This window comes from Tachyglossus aculeatus, chromosome 22 (genome assembly GCF_015852505.1).
Source record: "Tachyglossus aculeatus isolate mTacAcu1 chromosome 22, mTacAcu1.pri, whole genome shotgun sequence".
NCBI lineage: Eukaryota > Metazoa > Chordata > Mammalia > Monotremata > Tachyglossidae > Tachyglossus > Tachyglossus aculeatus.
In genome coordinates, this window is record NC_052087.1 from 48,429,973 (window position 1) to 48,447,064 (window position 17,092).

The 17,092-nt window shown below is 51.6% G+C and overlaps 1 protein-coding gene across 1 annotated transcript in view; it reads right to left on the minus strand.

Annotated features, from left to right (window-relative positions):
- Nucleotides 1-4,726, minus strand: part of CDC42BPG (CDC42 binding protein kinase gamma) — a 43,807-nt gene extending 39,081 nt beyond the window's left edge. Inside the window, exons 1-3 of the mRNA XM_038764695.1 lie at nucleotides 4,570-4,726; nucleotides 881-972; nucleotides 675-758 (exon numbers count right to left, since the gene is read on the minus strand). Coding sequence (XP_038620623.1) covers nucleotides 675-758; nucleotides 881-972; nucleotides 4,570-4,726 — 333 coding nt within the window. The remainder of the gene's footprint in view (nucleotides 1-674; nucleotides 759-880; nucleotides 973-4,569) is intronic.
- Between the last annotated feature and the right edge of the window lie 12,366 nt (nucleotides 4,727-17,092).

Below are 17,092 nucleotides of genomic sequence, written 5' to 3' on the forward strand. Positions count from 1 at the left end.
GCTGGGGAGGTTACAAGGTGATCAGGTTGTCCCATGGGGTGGGCTCACAGTCTTCGTGCCCATTTTACAGATGAGGTAACTGAGGCCCAGAGAAGTGAAGTGACTTGCCCAAACTCACACAGCTGACAATTGGCAGAGCCAGGATTTGAACCCATGACCTCTGAGTCCAAAGCCTGGGCTCTTTTCCACTGAGCCAGGGTGAAGAAACAGAGTTGGGTGCTAGAGGGGCCAGAGGATGGGGGAGCAGAGCTGGGGGTTAGAGGGGCCACAGGAGGGACGGAGATGGAAGCTGGAGGGAGGAGGGGCAGACCTGGGCGTAGGAGGGGCCGGAGAGTGGAGGGCAAGAGCTGGGGGATGAAGGTAGAGGGATGGAGCTGGGGGCTGGAGGGGATGAAGGGACAGAGCTGGGGGCCGGAGGGGATGGAGGGATGGAGCTGGGGGGGCCAGGCAGGAAAGAGGGGCAGAGCTGGGGGCCTGGTGGCGGAGGGACGGAGCTGGGGGCCAGAGGGGATGGAGGGACAGAACTAGGGGTCGGAAAGGATGGAAAGATGGAGCTGGGGGAAGGAGGGGTTGGAGGGACAGAGAGGGGGGCCAGGTGATGGAGAGACGGAGCTGGGGACCAGATGGCGGAAGGACGGAGCTGGGGGCCAGAGGGGGTGAAGGGACGGACCGACCTCTGCTCTCTTGAGCATCTCCCACTTGTGCAACATTTTCATGGCGAAGATCTTGCCGCTGTTTTTCTCCCTGACGACAGCAACCTGAAGGATGTGTAGAGGGCTTGGCTCAGTCTGAGCTACTGCCCCATGGCCTAGCAACCCCCCCCCCCCCCCCCCCCCCCCCCCCCCGCCACCGAGTGGCCCACATCATTCAAAACACTCACCTCCCCAAAGGCTCCTCGGCCAATCACCTTCAAGATCTCAAAATCATCCCTCTGGAGTCGTAATTCCTTCACTTTAGTCACGAAGGGGGTGACTGGAGGGGGGAGGGAAGAGCCAGGGGGGTACATGAGAGGCAGGGTCAGTGGAGGGCACAATCTCCCCACCTCCTGCAGCCCACACCTGGGAGGGTGGACCTAACTCTGCCCCTTCCCACACAAGCCCCCCTGCCCTCACGGGAAGGCCACAAGTCTCATCAGCCCAGTGGATGACGAATCATGCTCCAGAGAAGAGTCAGGGACTCCAGAGGCCATTCAATCAATCAATCAATCAATCGTATTTATTGAGCGCTTACTGCGTGCAGAGCACTGTACTGAGCGCTTGGGAAGTCCAAGTTGGCAACATATAGAGACGGTCCCTATCCAACAGTGGGCTCACAGTCTAGAAGGGGGAGACAGAGAACAAAACATATTGACAAAATAAAATAGAATAGATATGTACAAGTAAAATAAATAAATAAATAGAGTAATAAATAGGTACAAACATATATACATATATACAGGTGCTGTGGGGAAGGGAAGGAGGTAAGGGAGGTGGAGTGGGAGTTGGAGTGATTTATGGGATGAGGGGTTTAGACCAAGCAGGATGGATGGTGGGGAGTGCCCTCCTCTTCTGCAGAGGCTGACCTCGTCTTCTAGACTGTGAGCCCACTGTTGGGTAGGGACTGTCTCTATATGTTGCCAACTTGTACTTCCCAAGCGCTTAGTCCAGTGCTCTGCACACAGTAAGCGCTCAATAAATACGATTGATTGATTGATTGATTGATTGATTGACAGGAAGGTAATGGGAATCTCTGTCCATCGGAGGTTGCATCTTGAGCCCTGGGAAGAGCGGGGACTACAACTTCCATCAGCCTTTGGGATGGTTCCTGCCTTGGGGAGCCAATATCTTGGGAGCTGATGGGATTTGGAGTTCGTTTGGCCTGGAAGGGTCTGAATCAAGCAGGGAGGGACTGAACTGGGGAGAGAATGAGGGGGTGCTCTCCCAACGGCCCAAGTCCCTGGGCCCGGTTCTCCTCTCCCCTTGGTGGGGGCTGGGCCGGAGCCAGGCCGGGGAACTGGAGGGACGGCATTCCTCGTCCCAGAGGGAGGAGCCTCCCGGGGCGGGAGGTTCAGGGCTCCTTGCCAACCCCAAAATGAGGGGCAGGAAGCCGGGGCACTGGGAAAAGGGTAGGGGGCTCCCAGGGGGCAGTGATTCGGGATGTCCATGCTTGGAGTGGCCTGGGTGGGGACAGATGCAGAACTGGGCATCTCCAGGTGCCAACGGCCTGACCCTTACTCCCTGAGATTCCAAGAGAAAGGGCAAGGGTAATAAATCATTTACTGAGCCCATAAACCCTGAGTCCCTCTACACCTCTCAGCCAGAGGAGGCCGGCCTTCCCCCAGCACCCAAGTGTCTGCCCTGCTGGGTCCTGCTCTCCTCTCGCCCCCCACCCACCTCCCCATCATCATCATCATCATCATCGTCAATCGTATTTATTGAGCGCTTACTGTGTGCAGAGCACTGGACTAAGCGCTTGGGAAGTCCAAGTTGGCAACATCTAGAGACAGTCCCTACCCAACAGTGGGCTCACAGTCTAAAAAGGGGAGACAGAGAACAAAACCAAACATACTAACAAAATAAAATAAATAGAATAGATATGTACAAGTAAAATAAATAGAGTAACAAATATGTACAAACGTATATACATATATACAGCTGCTGTGGGGAAGGGAAGGAGGTAAGATGGGGGTGGAGAGGGGGACGAGGGGGAGAGGAAGGAAGGGGCTCAGTCTAGGAAGGCCTCCTGGAGTAGGTGAGCTCTCAGTAGGGCCTTGAAGGGAGGAAGAGAACCCCAACGCCAAGCCCTCCTTCCCTCCCAGCTGCCTCAGTGCTTTGCACATAGTAAGTGCTTAATAAATGTCATTATTATTATTATTCATAGGCACTGGGGGGTGGTGGGAGGGGCTGGGGAGAGGGGCCGTGGGTTGCTGGAAAGGAAGGGGCTTTGTGGTTGAGGGAGACCAGGTGGGCCCGGGGAAAGTAGAGGGAGGGCGGGGGGCATAGAGATGCCTGAAGACCTCGGGTTCGCTCCCTGCCTCAGTTTCCCCACCTGGGAGACGAGGAAGGTAAACTCCCCGCCAGCAGGGCTGGCTTGTAGGCGGCTCAGAGCTGCTCCGCAGGTTTATTAGACAGAAACCCCGCAGCGGGGGTGGTGTGGAAACCTCGTTACGGAAATTAATTGCCTCTTTCCCAGCCCAGCGTGAGGAGGGGAGGTGGCGGGAGCAGCCCCAGGGCCCCTAGGGGAAACTGAGGCCCAAGGAGCAGCTGAACCAGCCAGTCAGGGGTGGGGCCCCCGAGTCTGAAGCAGGAGCCCCCGGCCCGGGCCCACGGGTCCCTTGGAGTTCACTCCCATGTGTTAGTGGGGAATAGGGACCTTGGGAAGGAAGGAGCAGGGCGAGTCGGGGCAGGTGCAGGGGTGAGTCACAGACACACACACACACACACACACACTCACACACAAACAAAAATCAGAGAGACCCAGAGGCAGACAAACAGCCCTCCCTGCCCAGGGACCTTGGGCAAGGAGGCTGAGGGGTCGCGGTGGGGGTAGGGGACCCTGGCCCTGGGAAGGGGACCCTGGGCCCAGAGGCTGGGCGATACTCTGGAAGGCCTTGGCCGGCCGGCTCCAGTTGGCTGAGGAGTGACAGGAATGCTGAGGGCCCGTGTTCGGCAAACACTCTGCCACTCCCCTGCCCTCCAGGGCACAGAAGCCAGGCGCCCGGGCTCCCAGCTCCCGACGTCCCAGACTGGCACCCAGCTCAGGGGGGTGCTCCCACCTCTCCCAGGGAGTGAGGGTGGGGTGGGGATCTAAGGAGTGCGGCTCAATGGTCAGAGCCAGCAGATGCAGGCGGGACACCTCAATCCCAGCTCCCGGCCAACCCTGGGCCGCTCCCACGCCCACCTTCCAGAGTCCCCAGCTTTTCTGCAGGAAGGCCGAGGTCAGAAGAGCCTCCCTTCCTACTGGAAGGGCAGAAAGTGGGGTGGGGGGCAGAGGGACTAGGGGAGGAGATACCCTTCGTCTCTCACAGCGGCAGAAGCAGCCACAACCAAGGGTCGAGCGTGCGTGCCCGCAGGTCTGGTTGGGTGTCGGGTCCTGGCGTGTGTGGTGGGTAGGGACTGTCTCTATATGTTGCCAATTTGTACTTCCCAAGCACTTAGTACAGTGCTCTGCACATAGTAAGCGCTCAATAAATACGATTGACGATGATGTGTGTTCACCCGTCCCTATGTGTGCAGGTCTGCCCATCTCCTTGAGCGTGCAACTATCCAGTGGGAGTGGATGTGTGTGTCCAGCACTCTGTAGGGATGTGTGTGTATCCAGCAGGCCGTGGGACTTGTGTACGTGTATCCAGAACGCGGTGGCGTGTGTGTGTATGTGTTTGTGCATAGATATCGGTGTGAGTCTAGGTCTCCGGCCCTTTGGCATTTTCTTCCTCTCCTCCCCCTCCAAAAATCAACCCCTTTACAAACTCCTCCCTGGGAGGCGAAGGAATCTGGGTCTCCTCACCGGTGTCCTTCCAGCTCCCGAGCGGGCCTCCCTGGGCGCAGCAGGCCGCTGCCACCCATTAGGCTTCCCAGCCCTGGTCCTTACCCCAGCTGAGGAAGTGCGCCACGGTCCTCTCCCGCCGCAGAGGAACACTACTGAGCTCGTGGTGCAGGCCGAGCAGCAGGTCCAGGAGGCCGTCCAGCCCGGGCCCACCTCCCTCCCCAAGCACCAACCTCTCCAGCGCCTGCAGCCTCCGCTCCATCGCCCACGGCCCAGGCCTGCCCAGTGGGGAGCGGGGAGGGGGACGGGGACGGGGACCCCCGAGCCCCCACCCTGGCCTAAGGCCTGCCGGCCTGCATGGCCGGAGAGCGTCAGGCTGGCTGGTTGGCAGGCAGGCTGGCCAGCTGCCCACCTCCACCCCTTCCAGGCTGTCACCTTCCTCCTTGGGAGCCTCCACCTGGACTCTGGGATTCCCCGCCCATTGGGCCACCCCTCCCTCTGATGGGCAGGTAGGAGGCAACCAATCCCAAACCGCAGCGGGGGAAAGGGAAGGGCCCAGCTCCCGCTCAGGAAGTAGCCAGGAGGGGGTTCGGGAGGGTTAAAGGGTAACTTAGCCTGGTCACTCCTCTCCAGACTCCTCGAGCGGCCTCCACTTCATCATCATCATCATCAATCGTATTTATTGAGCGCTTACTGTGTGCAGAGCACTGTACTAAGCGCTTGGGAAGTCCAAGTTGGCAACATATAGAGACAGTCCCTACCCAACAGTGGGCTCACAGTCTAAAAGGGGGAGACAGAGAACAAAACCAAACATACTAACAAAATAAAATAAATAGATAGATATATAATAATAATAATGGCATTTGTTAAGTGTTTACTATATGCAAAGCACTGTTCTAAGCGCTGGGGAGGTTACAAGGTGATCGGGTTGTCCCCCGGGGGGCTCGCAGCCCTCATCCTCATTTTACAGATGAGGTAACTGAGGCCCACAGAAGTGAAGTGACTAGCCCAAAGTCACACAGCTGACAAGTGGCGGAGCCGGGATTTGAACCTATGACCTCTGACTCCAAAGCCCGGGCTCTTTCCACTGAGCCACGCTGCTTCTCTCCTTGTGTCCCCCCGCCGGCCCCCAATCCACTTTATTCCTTGGAAACTGACCCCTCTGAAGTCACCAGCGATCTATTATTATTACAGATAATAATAATAACAGTGTTATTAAGCACCTACTATGTGCCAAGCACTGTTCTAAGCCCTGGGGGAGATACAAGGTCATCAGGTTGTCCCACGTGGGGCTCACAGTCTTAATCCCCATTTTACTGATGAGGTCACTGAGGCCCAGAGAAGTGAAGTGACTTGCCCAGAGTCACATCTGAAGTCATCAGTGATCTATTGTTATAACAGATAATAATAATAACAATGTTATTCGTTAAGCACCTACCATGTGCCAAGAACTGTTCTAAGTGCTGGGGTAGATACAAGGTGATCAGGTTGTCCCACGTGGGGCTCACAGTCTTAATCCTCATTTTACATATGAGGTCACTGAGGCCCAGAGAAGTGAAGTGACTTGCCCAGAGTCACACGGCTGATAAGTGGCGGAGCCGGGATTAGAACCCACGACCTCTGACTCCCAAACCCGGGCTCTTTCCACTAAGCCACGCTGCTTCTCTTGATCTCTTTGCCAAATCCTCTGGCCTCTACTCCATCCTCATCTTCCTCGACTGCTCAGCGGCCTTCAACCCCACAGATCATCCCCTTCTCGGTTATTCATTCATTCATTCAATTGTATTTATTATTAATAATAATAATAATGGTGGTATTTGTTAAGTGCTTACTATGTGCAAAGCACTGTTCTAAGCGCTGCGGGGGGCTCGTTGTGGGTAGGAATGTGTTTCTTGTTATAGTGTTCTCTCCCAATAATAATAATAATGATGATGGAATTTATTAAGCGCTTACTATGCTGAGGAGGTTACAAGACGATCAGGTTGTCCCACTGGGAGCTCACAGTCTTCATCCCCATTTTATTTATTCAATCGTATTTATTGAGCGCTTACTGTGTGCAGAGCACTGTACTAAGTGCTTGGGAAGTACAAGTTGGCAACATATAGATACGGTCCCTACCCAAAAACGGGCTCACAGTCTAGAAGAATAATAATGATGGCATTTGTTAAGTTTTCACTATGTGCAAAGCACTGTTCTAAGCTCTGGGGGGATACAAGGTGATCAGGTTGTCATTCATTCATTCATTCAATCGTATTTATTGAGTGCTTACCGTGTGCAGAGCACTGTACTAAGAGCTTGGGAAGTACAAGTTGGCAACATATAGAGTCGGTCCCTACCCAACAGTGGGCTCACAGTCTAGAAGGGGGAGACACGAGGGGCTCACAATCTTAATCCCTATTTTACAGATGAGGTAACTGAGGCCCAGAGAAGTGAAGTGCCTTGCCCAAAGTCACACAGCTGACAACTGGCAGAGCCGGCATTTGAATCCATGACCTCTGACTCAATCAATCAATCGTATTTATTGAGCTCTTACTGAGTGCAGAGCACTGTACTAAGCGCTTGGGAAGCACAAGTTGGCAACACATAGAGACCGTCCCCAAAGCCCGGGCTCTTTTCCACTGAGCCGCGCTGCTTCTCTGCTTAGTACAGCGCTTAATGGGGTGCTTTGTAATAATAATAATAATAACGGTGGCATTTATTAAGCGCTTACTATGTGCAAAGCACTGTTCTAAGCACTGGGGAGGTTACAAGGTAATCAGGTTGTCCCACGGTGGGGGGCTTACAACCTTAATCCTCATTTTACAGATGAGGGAACTGAGGCCCAGAGAAGTGAAGTGACTCGCCCAAAGTCACCCAGCTGACAGTTGGCGGAGGCGGGATTTGAACCCATGACTTCAGACTCCAAAGCCCGGCCTCTTTCCACTGAGCCATCAGCGTTCAATAAATACGACTGACTGAATGACTAGCGTGCCGTCATTGGCACCGTCCTGGAGTGAGCTCCCTGACGCCCTCCGGCTGCCCACCCGCGGAGGGGGAGGGGGAACTACAACTCCCATCAACCCCCGGGGCAACGCCCTCCCTTAGGCGGCGTTAGAGTAGAGGGCCGCTCGCGCAGTCTGGGGCCGCGGGGGCTGATGGGAGTTGTAGTCCGGGAAGGCTGAGGGAGCGGGAAGGGTGGGCTCGTCGGAGCGGCCCTGCTCGTCTGAGCCCCAACTCTGTGAGGAACATTGGTTCCCCCAGCGTGGCTCAGTGGAAAGAGCCCGGGCTTTGGAGTCAGAGGTCGTGGGTTCTAATCCCGCTCCGCCCATTGTCAGCTGGGTGACTGGGGGCGAGTCACTTCACTTCTCTGGGCCTCAGTTCCCTCATCTGGAAAATGGCGATGAAGACTGTGAGCCCCCCCCCGTGGGACAACCACATGATAATAATAATGGCATTTATTAAGCTATTACTATGTGCAAAGCACTGTTCTAAGCGCTGGGGAGGTGATCAGGTTGTCCCTCGTGGGGCTCACAGATTTAATCCCCATTTTCCAGATGAGGTAACTGAGGCACAGAGAAGTTAAGTGACTTGCCCAGATCACCTTGTAACTTCCCCAGCGCTTAGAACACTGATTTGCACATAGTAAGCGCTTAATAAACGCCATAATCATCATCATAATAGTAATAATAGTATTTCTTAAGCACTTACTATGCACATAGTAGGCACTTAATAAACACCATAATCATAATAGTAATAGTATTTGTTAAGCGCTTACTATGTGTAAAGCACTGTTCAAAGCGCTGGGGGGAATAATAATAATAATAATAATGATGATGGTATTTGTTAAGCGCTTACTATGTGCAAAGCACTGTTCTAAGCGCTGAGCATTGTTCCCACCCCCCTGCCTTACCTCCTTCCCCTCCCCACAGCACCTGTATATGTTTGTACAAGTCACTTCACTTCTCTGTGCCTCAGTTACCTCATCTGTAAAATGATGATGGTATTTGTTAAGTACTTACTATGTGCAAGGCACTGTTGTAACCGCTGGGGAGGTTACAAGGTGATCAGGTTGTTCCACGGGGGGCTCACAGTTTTAATCCCCATTTTACAGATGAGGTAACTGAGGCCCAGAGAAGTGAAGTGACTTGCCCAAAGTCACACAGCTGACAATTGGCGGAGGCGGGATTTGAACCCATTCTAGACTGTGAGCCCACTGTTGGGTAGGGACTGTCTCTATATGATGCCAACTTGTACTTCCCAAGCGCTTAGTACAGTGCTCTGCACACAGTAAGCGCTCAATAAATACGATTGAATGAATGAATGAATGACCTCTGACTCCAAAGTCCGTGCTCTTTCCACTGAGCCACGCTACTTCAAAATGGGGAGGAAGACTGGGAGCCTCCTGAGGGACAACCTGATCACCTTGTAACCTCCCCAGCGCTTAGAACAGTGCTTTGCACATAGTAAGCGCTTAATAAATGCCATCGAGAAGCAGCGTGGCTCGGTGGAAAGAGCACGGGCTTTGGAGTCAGAGGTCATGGGTTCGAATCCCGACTCTGCCACATGTCTGCTGTGTGACCTTGGGCAAGTCACTTCACTTCTCTGAGCCTCAGTGACCTCCTCTGTAAAATGGGGTTTAAGACTGTAAGCCCCACGTGGGACAACCTGATCACCTTGTATCCCCCCAGCGCTTAGAACAGTGCTCTGCACATAGGAAGCGCTTAACAAATGCCATTATTATTATTATTATTATTATTATCATTATTATTATTATTATGTGTGAAGGGAGGGCATTCCAGGCTAGGGAAAGGACGTGGGCCCTAGACTGTGAGGCTGCTGTTGGGTAGGGACCGTCTCTATATGTTGCCAACTTGGACTTCCCAAGCGCTTAGTACAGTGCTCTGCACACAGTAAGCGCTCAATAAATACGATTGAATGAATGAATGAATGAATGAATGAATGAATGAATGAAAAGGAGGGGACGCGGCCAGGGCGGGCTGCTCCCTCGGGAAGCCACAAGGGGGAGCCCGAGGCCACGGAATGGGCGGGAAGCACTGAGTGACAGGAAGGGGGGAGGGAGGGAGCAAGCGCGCGCGTGCGCGCGTGTGTGTATAATAATAATAATCAATCAATCGTATTTATTGAGCGCTTACTGTGTGCAGAGCACTGTACTAAGCGCTTGGGAAGTACAAGTTGGCAACATATAGAGACAGTCCCTACCCAACAGTGGGCTCACAGTCTAGAAGGGGGAGACAGACAACAAAATCAAACATATCAACAAAATAAAATAAATAGAATAGATATGTACAAGTTAAATAAATAAATAGAGTAATAATCAATCAATCAATCAATCGTATTTATTGAGCGCTTACGTACAAGTTGGCACAAATAGAGACAGTCCCTACCCAACAGTGGGCTCACAGTCTAGAAGGGGGAGACAGAGAACAAAACCAAACATATTAATAAAATAAAATAAATAGAATAGATATGTACAAGTAAAATAAATAAATAAATAGAGTAATAATCAATCAATCAATCGTATTTATTGAGCGCTTACTGTGTGCAGAGCACTGTACTAAGCGCATGGGAAGTACAAGTTGGTAACATATAGAGACGGTCCCTACCCAACAGTGGGCTCACATTCTAGAAGATGGCAATTATTAAGCTCTTACTATGTGCAAAGCACTGTTCTAAGCGCTGGGGAGGATACAAGGTGATCAGGTTGTCCCACGGGGGGCTCCCAGTTTTCATCCCCATTTTACAGGTGAGGTAAGAGGCCCAGTGAAGTGACTTGCCCAAAGTCACACAGCTGACAGTTGGCAGAGCTGGGATTAGAACCCATGACCTCTGACTCCAAAGCCCGGCCTCTTTCCACCGAGCCACGCTGCTTCAAAATGGGGATGAAGCCTGGGAGCCCCCTGAGGGACAATCTGATCACCTTGTAACCTCCCCGGCGCTTAGAACAGTGCTTTGCACATGGTAAGCGCTTAATAAATGCCATTATTATTATTATGTGTGGAGGGAGGGCATTCCAGGCTAGGGAAAGGACGTGGGCCCTAGACTGTGAGCCCGCTGTTGGGTAGGGGCCGTCTCTAGATGGTGCCAACTTGGACTTCCCAAGCGCCTAGTCCAGTGCTCTGCACACAGTAAGCGCTCAATAAATACGATTGAATGAATGAATGAATGAATGAATGAATGAAAAGGAGGGGACGCGGCCAGGGCGGGCTGCTCCCGAGGGAAGCCACAAGGGGGAGCCCGAGGCCACGGAATGAGTGACAGGGAGTGGGGAGGGAGGGAGCAAGCAAGCGCGCCTGTGTGTATTATAATAATAATCAATCAATCAATCGTATTTATTGAGCGCTTACTGTGTGTATATATATATTTCCTGTATATATGTTTGTACATATTTATTACTCTATTTATTTATTTTACTTGTACCTATGTATTCTATTTTATTTTGTGAGTATGTTTGGTTTTGTTCTCTTTCTCCCCCTTCTAATAATAATAATAATGATAGCATTTATTAAGCGCTTACTGTGTGCAAGGCACTGTTCTAAGTGCTGGGGAGGTTACAAGGTGATCAGGTTGTCTCACAGTCTTAATCCCCGTTTAACGGCCGAGGTAACTGAGGCTCAGAGAAGTGAAGTGACTTGCCCGAAGTCACCCAGCTGACAATCGGTGGAGCCGGGATTCGAACCCATGACCTCCGACTCCAAAGCCCGGGCTTTTTCCACTGAGCCACGCCACCACATGTCTGCTGTGTGACCTCGGGCAAGTCACTTAACTTCTCTGAGCCTCAGTTACCTCATCTGTAAAATGGGGATTAAAAGTGTGAGCCCCATGTGGGACAACCTGGTCACTTTGTATCCCCCCAAGCGCTTAGAACAGTGCTTTGCACATAGTAAGCGCTTAACAAAGGCCAACATTATTATTATTATTATTATTATTCTAGACTGTGAGCCCACTGTTGGGTAGGGACCGTCTCTATATGTTGCCAGCTTGTACTTCCCAAGCGCTTAGTACAGTGCTCTGCACACAGTAAGCGCTCAATAAATACAATTGATTGATTGATTAGAAGCCACAGTCCACCCACCTAGCCCCCCCATAATCTCCCGTCCTGTGGCCTGCTGAACCCCTTCCTCCCCTTCCGGCCCAGAAGTGATTGGGTTGGGGGTTTGGAAGGGGGGCGTTGATGCTTAGACCCTTGCTGAGAAGGTGGGGGCTGATTTTGGCTGATTTTATTAAAAAAATGGTATTTGTAAGTGTTTACTAAGTGTCAGGGACTGTACTATGGAGAAGCAGCCTGGCTCAGTGTAAGGAGCCCGGGCTTTGGAGTCGGTGGTCATGGGTTCAAATCCCGCTCCGCCACTTGTCAGCTGTGTGACTTTGGGCAAGTCACTTCTCTGGGCCTCAGTTACCTCATCTGGAATATGGGGATGAAGACTGTAAGCCCCCCGTGGGACAACCTGATCACCTTGTATCCTCCCCAGCGTTTAGAACAGTGCTTTGCACATAGTAAGCACTTAACAAATGCCATCATCATTATTATTATTATTATTATTATTATTATTATTATTCTGGGTAGTGGAAGTAGTAGACACAGCATAGCATAGTAGCTACAGCTACTGGGAGTCTGAAGGTCATGGGTGCTAATCCCAGCTCTGCTACTTGTCTGCTGTGTGACCTTAGGCCAGTCACTTCACTTCTCCGGGCCTCAGTTCCCTCATCTGTAAAATGGGGATTAAGACGGTGAGCCCCGCATGAGACATGGATGGCATCCAACCTGCTTAGCTTGTAATCCACCCCAGAGTTTAGTACAGTACTTGACCGTGGCTCAATGGAAAGGGCCCGGGCTTAGGAGTTAAAGGTTGTGGGTTCTAATCCTGCTCCGCCACTTGTCAGCTGGGTGACTCTGGGCAAGTCACTTCACTTCTCTGGGCCTCAGTTACCTCATCTGCAAAATGGGGATTAAGACTGTGAGCCCCACGTGGGACAACCTGATCACCTTGTACCCTCCCCAGGGCATATAACAGTGCTTTGCACATAGTAAGCACTTAACAAATACCATTTTTATTATGGGTTCCTATCCCGGTTCCACCACTTGTCAGCCGTGTGACTTTGGGCAAGTCACTTCACTTCTCTGGGCCTCAGTTCCCTCATCTGTAAAATGGGGATCAAGACTGTGAGCCCCACGGGGGACAACCTCACCTCACCACCTTGTATCCTTCCCAACGCTTAGAACAGTGCTTTGCACATAGTAAGCACTTAACAAATGCCATCAATATTATTAAGAAGCAGCGGGGCTCAGTGGAAAGAGCCCAGGCTTTCGAGTCAGGGGTCATGGGTTCAAATCGCGGCTCCGGCAATTGTCAGCTGTGTGACTTTGGGCAAGTCACTTCACTTCTCTATGCCTCAGTTCCCTCATCTGTAAAATGGGGATTAACACTGTCAGCCCCATGTGGGACAACCTGATCACCTTGTAACCTCCCCAGTGCATAGAACAGTGCTTTGGACATAGTAAGTGCCTAATAAAGACCATCATTATTATTATTATTACTTAGTAAACACTTACAAATACCATTAAAAAAAAATCTGTGTTAGCTTCTGCCTTGAAGTCCCAAATCACCTCCTCCTCCTCATCAATCGTATTTATTGAGCGCTTACTGTGTGCAGAGCACTGTACTAAGCGCTTGGGAAGTACAAGTTGGCAACATACAGAGACAGTCCCTACCCAACAGTGGGCTCACAGTCCTCAGCAAGGGTCGGGGCCTCAGTTACCTCATCTGTAAAATGGGGATTGAGACTGTAAGCCCCACTGTGTCCAACCCGATTTGCTTGTATCCACCCCAGCGCTTAGTACAGTGCCTGGCACATAGTAAGCGCTTAACAAATACCATTATTATGATGATTATTGACTCAGGCGGGTGCTGATGTATACTTCCATGGGTGCTCTCTCTCCTTCCTTCCCATCCCTCCTTCTCTCCCGGGAGGCCCAAATTCCCAGGTCAGCGGAGCAGGGATCGGCAAGCCGTTCCTCCCTGCCCGCTTCTGGGCAGAGGGAGCAGGGGTCATCTCGGAGGCTGGGCCAGAGCGTGGCGGGGGCATAGAGGGCACGGTTCAGGCAGGGATATGGCGCTTAGACTGTGAGCCCACTGTTGGGTAGGGACTGTCTCTATATGTTGCCAATTTGTACTTCCCAAGCGCTTAGTACAGTGCTCTGCACACAGTAAGCGCTCAATAAATACGATTGATGATGATATGGAGTTCTGCCCACCTCCTCTCCCCTCTGCTGCTTCTGCGACCAGAGGAAGTGGCCTGTGGGCAACTAGATGGTAGCCACGGGCTTTCAGCTCCTGGTGCTTTCTCCGTCTCCCCCTTTTAGACTGTGAGCCCACTGTTGGGTCGGGACCGTCTCTAGATGTTGCCAGCTTGTATTTCCCAAGCGCTTAGTACGGTGCTCTGCACACAGTAAGCGCTCGATAAATACGATTGACGATGATGATGGTGGTGGGAAAGTTCTGTTTCATCACGACCAGTGGGAACATCTCAGTTCCCTAGATGCGGTTTTGCGGCCGGGAAGGAAGGAGGAAGTGGACTTTGGCCCTGGGGAGAGAGTGAGGGCCACACTCTCGTGAGGGCGAGGGGGTGGCAGGGTGGCGGGGATATGGAGCGGAGAGAAGTGGGGTACGGGCTGGGACTGATCGCACTCGCGGCTGAGCATCCAGAGAATGGGGGACAAGGAGGGAGGGGGTGAGGAGGAAGGCAACAGGAGCCGATTGTCTAGGCCGAGGCCTGGCCCCTCCAGCTTATAGATTTATGAACACCCCCCTCCTATCATCATCATCATCATCAATTGTATTTATTGAGCGCTTACTATGTGCAGAGCACCGTACTAAGCGCTTGGGAAGTACAGATTGGCAACACATAGAGACGGTCCCTACCCAACAGTGGGCTCACAGTCTAAAAGGGGGAGACGGAGAACAAAACCAAACATACCAACAAAATAAAATGAATAGGATAGATATGTACAAGTAAAATAGAGTAATAAATATGTACAACCATATATACAGATATACAGGTGCTGTGGGGAAGGGAAGGAGGTAAGATGGGGAGGATGGAGAGGGGGACGAGGGGGAGAGGAAGGAAGGGGCTCAGTCTGGGAAGGCCTCCTGGAGGAGGTGAGCTCTCAGTAGGGCCTTGGAGCTCTCAGTAGGGCCTTGATTATTAATAAATACAATTCCCGAGGAAGAAGACCCCCCAGGCTTGGCGCTGGCACGCTCGGCCCACCCAGGTCCTCATCACAAAACCCCTGGGTGGGGGGTCTTTCCTCCCACTGAACCCCAAAGGTCAGGCTGGGGGTGGCCCCACGCCCACAGTGGTCCCACTGGGGCCTTGCTGAGTCCGATGGCTCAGTCTTTGAGCCCACTGTTGGGGAGGGACCGTCTCTAGATGTTGCCAACTTGGACTTCCCAAGTGCTTAGCACAGTGCTCTGCACACCGTAAGCGCTCAATAAATACGATTGATTGATTGATGGGGGTGGCTGAGCCAGCGAGGAGCAGCAGCCCTGGGGTACACGGCTTTTTTGAGGTTTTTTTTATAGCATTTATTAAGCGCTTACTATGTGCACAGCACTGTTCTAAGCACTAGGGAGGTTACAAGGTGATCAGGTTGTCCCACGGGGGGGCTCACAGTCTTCATCCCCATTTTGCAGGTGAGGTGACTGAGGACCAGAGAATAATAATGATAATAATGTTGGTATTTGTTAAGCGCTTACTATGTGCAAAGCACCGTTCTAAGCACTGGGGGGAATACAAGGAGATGAGGTTGTCCCATGTGGGGCTCACAGTCTTAATCCCCATTTTACAGATGAGGGAACTGAAGCACAGAGAAGTGAAGTGACTTGCCCAAAGTCACACAGCTGACAAATGGTGGAGTCGGGATTTGAACCCATGACCTCTGACTCCAAAGCCCGGGCTCTTTCCACTGAGCCACACTGCTTCTCCAGGAGGCTTCCCAGGAGGTCTTCCCAGACTGAACCCCCTTTTTCCTCTCCTCCTCCCCATCCCCCCCGCCCTACCTCCTTCCCCTCCCCACAGCACCTGTATATATGTTTGTACAGATTTATTACTCTATTTATTTTACTTGTACATATTTACTATTCTATTTATTGTGTTAATGATATGCATCTAGCTTTATTTCTATTTATTCTGATGACACCCGTCCACGTTTTTGTCTTATTGTCTGTCTCCCCCTTCTAGACTGTGAGCCCGCTGTTGGGTAGGGACCGTCCCTATATGTTCATTCATTCATCCGTTCAATCGTATTTATTGAGCGCTTACTGTGTGCAGAGCACTGTGCTAAGCGCTTGGGAAGTCCAAGTTGGCAATATATAGAGACGGTCCCTACCCAACAGTGGGCTCACAGTCTAGAAGGGGGAGACAGAGAACAAAACAAAACGTATTAAGATAAAATATGTTGCCAACTTGTACTTCCCAGGCGCTTAGTCCAGTGCTCTGCACACAGTAAGTGCTCAATAAATACGATTGAATGAATGAATTGGGAAGAGAGAGGCCTTCCCCAGTGAAGTCCTCATTTCCTCTTTTCCCGCTCCCTTCTGCATCACCCTTTCGCTTGGATTTGCAGCTTTCATACACCCCACCCTTAGTATTTATGCACATACCCATAATTTGTTGATTTATCGCTCCTCTTCTAGACTGTAAGCATCTGGTGGACAGGAAATGTGTCTATCCAACTCCGTTGTATCGTACTCTCTCCAAAGCTCCAAAGTCTGCACTGAGTGCTCAATAAATTCTGTTGATTGATGGAGGTGGAGACAGATCCGGAGTACTTACTGAATCCTTTCCTCCGCTATCCCTGTCTTCATTAGGGAAGCGGCGTGGAAAGAGCCCCGGCTTGGGAGTCAGAGGTGGTGGGTTCTAATCCCGGCTCTGCCACTTGTCAGCTGTGTGACTTTGGGCAAGTCACTTCACTTCTCTGGGCCTCAGTGACCTCATCTGGAAAATGGGGATTAAGTCTGTGAGACCCACGGGGGACAACCTGATTACCTTGTATCTACCCCAAGCGCTTAGAACAGTGCTTGGCATATAGTAGCGTCGCTCAGTGGAAAGAGCATGGGCTTTGGAGTCAGAGGTCAGGGGTTCAAATCCTGGCTCCACCAATTGTCAGCTGTGTGACTCTGGGCAAGTCACTTCACTTCTCTGTGCCTCAGTTACCTCATCTGTAAAATGGGGATTAATACTGTAAGCCCCCCGTGGGACAATCTGATCACCTTGTAACCTCCCCAGTGCTTAGAACAGTGCTTTGCACATAGTAAGCGCTTAATAAATGCCATCATTATTATTATTATTATCCCAAGCGCTTAGAACAGTGCTTGGCGTATAGTAGCGTGGCTCAGCGGAAAAAGCATGGGCTTTGGAGTCAGAGGTCATGGGTTCAAATCCCGATTCCACCAATTGCCAGCTGTGTGACTTTGGGCAAGTCACTTAACTTCCCTGTGCCTCAGTTACCGCATCTGTAAAATGGGGATTAAGACTGTGAGCCCCCCGTGGGACAACCTGATCACCTTGTAACCTCCCCAGTGCTTAGAACAGTGCTTTGCACTGAGGCCTTCCCAGACTGAGCCCCCTC